We start from the raw sequence: 7356 nt of genomic DNA, 5'->3' as shown, positions 1-7356 counted from the left end.
TGTCAGTGCCAGCCACTTTGACGTATTTCCAAAAATTACTGAGTGCACCTTTAAATATTGTAACTGCTCATTTTGATACTATGGTATCGTTCCAAATGGAATACTTAACGTTTTTTTACTACATGAAGCAATTGCGTGTAACAGCTGATGGAAATTACGTTTCAAGCACATGTGTTGCAGCTAGATTTATCACGTTAGCCAACCTCATTTCAACACTTATATCATAAACAACATACACATATTCACACAGCAAGTCATGATTGTAAAACATTCAACTCACTTTTGTATGGATATCCACTTAAGTTTCGCTTGTGTCACCGGTCCTGTTCGACCTGCTCCAAACAGGATTCAAAACAACATCTCCGGCATGGGATGCGGGCGCGCAAAAGAGGAGGCTAAAGGCCAGAGCCTATACCATCAGTCATTAGTGTGCCTCTTGAGGCCAGGGGAGTGAGGTTTACACACTGCACAGCTACCTACCAGCTGGCAACCATTACACTCACCCCCCCTTAAACCTCACTCCCATTCGGGTCATGGCACCAATGTAACCAGACCTGCTCCGAGCGGGATTCGAACCGGCGCCTCCGGCATGGGAGGTGGGCGTGCTAACAAGTAGGGCTAAAGGGTACAGCCTCAAGTGTCAGTTGCTAGTGCGCCTCTTGAGGCCAGGGGAGTGAGGTTTATACACTGCACATCTACCTACCAGCTGGCTACTGTAACACTTACCCCCCAAGCCTCAATCCCATCAGGGTCACGGCACCAATGTAACCGGTCCTGCTCAACCAGCTCCGAGCGGGATTCGAACCGGCGTCTCCAGTATGGGAGGCGGGCACGCTAACAAGGAGGCTAAAGGCTACAGCCTCTAGCGTCAGTCGCTAGTCGCCGGGAGTGAAGTTTACACATTGCACAGCTACCTACCAGCTGGCAAACGTTACACTAGCAGTGCAGCCAGGTAACTCCGCCCCTTCTGCTATGTACAGCAAGCCGTGTGCGCTGAGTGCATGAAATGGCCAACATTCCACACTCCTTTTTGACAGTTGAAAAAGTGGATCTTGGAAAATCACAAAAAATTCTATCAACAAATTCAGCTTTTCTAGGGAATATCTCTTATATAATTAAAGGAATTTTCGGACTCAGCACAAGTTAAGCTCAGTCGACAGCATTTGTGGCACAACATTGATTACCACAAAAATGTATTTGAACTCATCCCTCCTTTTCTTAAAAAAAGAGCAAAAATCTGGGTCGCAGTGAGGCACTTACAATGGAAGGGAATGGGGCCTATCGGTAAACATTAGAATACTAACTATTTCAAAACCATTGCCACAAAATGTAAACAGTATGTGTGTTAACATGATTTTAGTGTGATAAAACCGCTTAATAACCTTTTCTGTGTAAAGTTATACCCAATTGTACAACTTCGCTGCCATGACGTAATGCAGTAAACATTAAACCCCTAAAACAACTGTAGTAACGATGATATAAACAACTTTACAGCTAAAATAATTTATGAGTTTTAACAAAATAATTAATGTAAGTGCTTCTTAAAATTATAAGCTTCACATTTCTACCTTTCAGCCTCCAAACAATGGCCCCATTCACTTCCATTGTAAGGGCCTCACTGTCACCCAGATTTGGGCTTTTTGTTAAAGAAATAAATACATTTTTAAGGTAATCAACATTATGCCATAAATGCTGTCAATTGAACTTAACTTGTATTGAAACCCAGAATATTCCTTTAACAAAGCATGAAACCATTAGTGAAAATCCAAACTGTTAATTATTGTATTTAAAACATGCCAAACACTTTTCAGCCATTTTATTATCCACATTGTGTTCTTAATTGTATAATCCATTACAGTAACATTTCAGCATCACTTTAGAACATAAAAACAATATTATTTACCTAAGGCAGAAACAAAAATACTGTTATAATGCAGTGATGCATAAAAATAAATGTATAAATAATAATTATAATACAGTTCGTTAACAGGCACTGGAACGTGTGTGCGCACATGAGCATAAATGGGGCATAATGACTGAAAGATAAAATAAAATAAAGCAATACAACACAACTACATGGTGATCACAGAAGTCAAAGTCACCTGTAGGACTTTAGTATGTAGCTACACACAGAGAAAGAAAGCTAGAAACTAAAGAGAAAAGGAGAGAAGAAATATTCTTGATCATTACTGTCATTATTAAAAAAAAAGTAAAGTTGTATCACCAAACCTGTTTTAACATCAACAAGGCGAGAATCAGGCTGATTGATGCCTCTGCAAGAATGAAGTGTGCAGTGAAAAATCCTTCTGGGAGAAGACGATCTGTTCTTACAGCATTTACAAAGAGCAAATGCTGCCCTTGAAATCCAGAATCCATTTGGCCCTTGCATTCATCTCACATCCAGATTTGTAAAATAATCAAGAGACAGGAATATTATTGATCAAGTTTACAAGCATATGATCATTTTTAATCAAAATTAATTCTTAAATTAATATCAGAATTCAGTCATGTTCCATTTAAGTATGTGTCATGTAAATGCAGTAACCTGATTGCCATAACCCGATTAAGACAATATTCTGGGTTCTAGAAATCAGAATAAGACAGCTGGATGGATGCATTCTGAATATGCTGATTACATTAAATATTCCAATAGCTGTGGAGAATAAAGTCTTAACCGGAATATGGACCTTAATCAGACAATGATGTGCATGCAAATCTAGTCAATTACTGCATTTACATGCAAAATAATATTCCAATATTAATCAGAATTTCATCATATTCTGATTATGTAAGTGTCATGTATGTGGATTAACCTAATTTCCATAACCAGAATAAGTCAATATTCTGGTTACTATAAATCTGAGCAAGATAGCTGGCATACATCTATATTAATCAGAATTTTGGGTCATAAAAATGCCTTATTAAGAATACCCAGCATAATTGAACAGTCATTTACTGTATATCTGCAAACAAAGGTAATTCTGGCTAATATTTGATACAATGTACATATTAGATATTAACTAATATTTTACAAACAATAACAGAAACATCATGGCCTACATATTCCAAATCATTGTGCTTTTGTTTGTAATTGTTAAAGGAATATTAACGTTAAGAATAATAATTGTTAAGCCCAATCGACATAATTTGTGGCAGAATATTGATTGCCACAAACATGAATTTTAACTTGACCCTCCTTTAAAAAAAAGCAGGTTACATTGGTGCTCTAAAAGTGGACGTGAATGGGGCCAATCCGTAATTGTTAAAATACTCACTGCTTCAAAAGTATAGCCACAAAGCATAAACAATATGTGTGTTAACATGATTTTAGAGTGATAAAATTGCTCTTTTCTGTGTAAAGTTTTAGCCAATTTTACAACTTGCTACAGTTGCTATGATGATGTAATATCAACAAATCCTAAAATGACTGTAAAAATTAAGATTTAAAAAACTTCACAACTCAAATAATTGTTTTATTATGCCAAAAAAAAAAAAAAAAAAAAAAGATTTAGGAGAAGAATTATTATAAGTGCTTTTATAAAATTACAAGCGTCACATTTCTGCCTTTAAACACTCCAAAACTTGGCCCCATTCCCTTCTATCGTAAGTGCCTCAATGTAACTTAGATTTTTGCTTTTTTTAAAGAAACGGTTGGATGAGTCAAAATAATTTTTTGTTGTATTCAACATTATGCCGCAAATACTGCCGACTGAGTTTAACTTGTATTGAACCCAGAATGTTCCTTTAAAGGTGCACTCAGTAAATGTTTTCCTCATTAAAAAAGTTTCACTCCTAAAGACATAAATTGTAATTTTGCAATATTTGTAGGAAATCACGACTACTCTCATTAAAACGAAGACTCCAGTCATACCAGTGACCTTATAAAAGCTGTTTTATTCTACATGGAGAGGGTCCGCACATGGGGGCGGCCATGTTATGATCACATGACCAGCCGAATACTACTCGTTTAATCTCAGTAACTGTCCTGTTATTTGATACTTTCACTCATTGATTAAAGTAATCATTGCTGACTGTGAATACAACATTTCTACAAAACATCTGAAACTGAAAACTATTGATTTTAAATAGTGCTGCATCCAAGCCACTAGGTGTCAGTGTATGTCCAAGATGACACAAAGACAAAAGTTACTGAGTGCACTTTAAGGAAACAACTGAATATTAATTAATTAAGTTACTGTCCAGATTTACATTAACATAAATATTTGCACAGGAACACAGCATGTAAATGACTTTTTCAGAATAAAGGCTTAACCAGAATATCATTAAAATCTGAAAATGATGTGAAGGTAAACGTGGTCATTTAGGATAGATAATGACTTGTTAAATTAAACAAATCAGAACCTTTTAGATATCAGAAAAGTGAATAAAGCAGAACAAATCATTTAAATATTCAAAACAGAACAAATATATTGCAATTGTGAAAAACATCAATTCATATTTATAACAGCTCACAGAGGGGTGCCCAATATATTTGTCAGTAAAAAGTAATGCCTCTCATCCCGTTGTTACCTCATAATTAAACTTTAATACATAATATATTGTTCTGCTGATATCGTGTTTAGATTTACCAGTTTTATTGCAGCCCATCCTGGACTTTCAGAGTGTGATGGTTTGGTAGCTATACCAGTTTTTTTAAGATATAATTCAGCAAAAATCCCATTTAATACGTAAGCTACATGAACAACAGAAAAGTTTAAATTTAGACTGTATTTTCAAATATTGGCAATTTCAGCAGTTTCCTTGTATAAGTGTGACTTCTCCAAAGAATCCGAGAAAAGCATAAAAAACGAGCATCGCCTTTTTTCAAAGTCTTCTTTCCAATTAGCCAAAAACACAACACAAGGGAAAGAGAACTAAAACCGAGGGGTAGAGGTAGGGAAAAGGGGTCTCAATCTTCAATCTCAACACATTTTGCCCTTGTAGTTCTTTAGCAGCAGGAACAATACCTGTGTCGCCCAGCTACAAACTAATGCACTGGGCGTCTTCCTGAAAACTCGACACTCGTCCACTGTCTTTATGTAGGCAAAAGGTAGAGCTTTATGAAACATTGAAGTACACTGTTTGGACGTCCAGGCTAAGTTGCAACACTGTCTAGACATCAGTGCTAATGCTGCAACTCCGCTGGAACATTTCCCTCATGGTGACCGAGCGGCTGAGGTTTAGTTTGTGGTAGTTGGGTAGTGGTGTTGGCAGCTGGGTGTGCATCGGGGCGGGAAGCGGAGTGGGTATCGGAGTGGGCAGCCCCAGATCTTGCTGATGCACGCTGCGGTAGCTAATGCGTTCACCGCCATTCCGCAGGCCCTCAGGCTGTTGCAGGTAAAACGGTAGATCGTAATGCGTACAGGAAGGACAGAAGGTCTGCGAACGTGTCAGTTTTCGAGCCCGCGGTGGCGTGAAGAAGCCAGGCCCATTGGGGGTGGTTGCCATGGGGACAGTGGCAGCCAGGATGTTGTGGTTGGAATGTACCGGTGGCAGACGGGATGTGACAGCGAAGTCAGGCTCCTCCTCCTCTGACTCCGACTCCTCCTTCTTACAGCAATAATACTGAAACATGGAGTGTGGGAGAAATCGTTTGAGTTTTAAGATGTAGTGGTGCTCTTGTGGATAAAGTACAGCTAAAGGATAGATCACCCAAAAATAAAGGTGAGTAAATGATTTTTTAGCTCACTCCAGTGCCACATGATGTGTAATTGTAAGTACAAAATACTAGTTAAATAACCAGACCCAGGATGGATAATTTAACTCAGTGAAATCGCTTGACAAGCACAGTTTTCTTTCCTATGTTGACATATATGAAACAGGAAGTTGGGGAAGGAATCATTGCTTTTAAAGTTCTAAATCATTCTTTTTTCTGGGGTAAAAATAAGTTAGGAACAGCAGATCAATGGTATACTGTTTGCAAATATTTAGACACCTGCCACACTGCTGGGGGAGATGTTTAGAGGTACATTTTACTATGAGGATTCTCAAGACGGTAATGTGAAATTAAAATGTGTTATCAATGACTTTATGCCTCATTCTTTGAGTAGAAACTGCGGTCAGTAAAAAAAGCTGTTTTAACCACTCAATGATGATTTCAAGTAATATATATGCAGTAGAAAATGTTTAATTTGTTTTGCTTACATTCTGAATTCATAATGCCAATGCGCTTAGACGCTACACACAGCTGCCCTTACGGAAATCGAAAGTTCATGGCGAATTTGCCGCAAGTTCACCACTGATTATTTTCACATGAAAATGAGCTTTGTGGCAAACTTGCAGCTAAATGTCAATTTTTGCCAAAGGTTTGCCAGAGGTTTACAGCTACCTGCGAAGAGCTGCCAACTTCTGGCAAACATTTGTGGTGAATCAAAAGCTCATTTGCATGTCAAAATATCAGGCAATCAATTGCAACCAATGGCACATGAGTGAAGCAGCATTTTACAAGGTAAATGGGCACTTGAGAATTTGTAGATTTGATTCCTTTTGTAGACTAATTAAGCAAAACAACATGTTATTGGTCAAAAAAGTGGACACAACCATGAGTGCAAGGTGAGTCATGAATAAGCTCTGCAATGGAAAATAGGTAGACAGTCTAATGGCCTAATTTGTAGCTAATAATAGGCTCTGTTATTGCATAACTTACATTTAAGAACATTTATGATAAACCATGTCAGACCTATTGTACTTAACACAATGCCATCACTGGCCGAAGTAAATCACATTAAATTAGGTCAAGTTAATGACACTAATTGAAATGAGGACATGGCTAATCAAGAGTATGAGGAAGAGAGAAAGCGCATCTATGACAATATCTATGATCTTATTCTAAACGGATAGTTCACCCAAAAATGAAAATTCTCTCATATTTTACTCACCCTCATGCTATCCAAGATGTGTATGACTGACTTTCTTCTGCTGAACACAAACTAAGATTTCTAGAAGAATATTTCTGGTCTGTAGGTCCATACAAAGCAAGTGAATGGTGACCAAACCTTTGAAGGTCCAAAAATCATATGAAGGCAGCATAAAAGTAATCCTTATGACTCTAGTGGTTTATTATGCAGTATGTCTTCAGAAGCTACTGTATATGATAGGTGTGGGTGAGAAAGATCAATATTTAAGTACTTTTTTACTATAAATCTCGACTCACATTCACATTCATCTTTTGCTTTTGGTGATTCGCATTCTTCTTGCATATCACCACCTACTGGTTAGGGAGGATACTTTATAGTAAAAAGGGACTTCTCACTTGCTTATGAAGATATAGATTTAACCACTGGGGTCTTATAGATTACTTTTATGCTGCCTTTATGTGCTTTTTCATTCATCATTCACTCTCATTTTATTGACCTA

At 37.5% G+C, this 7356-nt stretch overlaps 1 protein-coding gene across 2 annotated transcripts in view; it reads right to left on the bottom strand.

The window, feature by feature from the left end:
• Positions 1-1816: 1816 nt before the first annotated feature.
• Positions 1817-7356, bottom strand: part of LOC127636919 (protein FAM163B-like) — a 42139-nt gene continuing 36599 nt past the window's right edge. For both annotated transcript variants that reach the window (XM_052117720.1, XM_052117721.1), the window contains exon 3: positions 1817-5565. In XM_052117720.1, the coding sequence (XP_051973680.1) occupies positions 5113-5565 (453 nt within the window). In that variant the 3' untranslated portion in view covers positions 1817-5112. The remainder of the gene's footprint in view (positions 5566-7356) is intronic.

The sequence above is a fragment of the Xyrauchen texanus genome, chromosome 44 (assembly GCF_025860055.1).
Source record: "Xyrauchen texanus isolate HMW12.3.18 chromosome 44, RBS_HiC_50CHRs, whole genome shotgun sequence".
NCBI lineage: Eukaryota > Metazoa > Chordata > Actinopteri > Cypriniformes > Catostomidae > Xyrauchen > Xyrauchen texanus.
The sequence above is the reverse complement of the archived record's forward strand: the minus strand, read 5'-3'. Positions and strand labels throughout refer to the sequence as shown.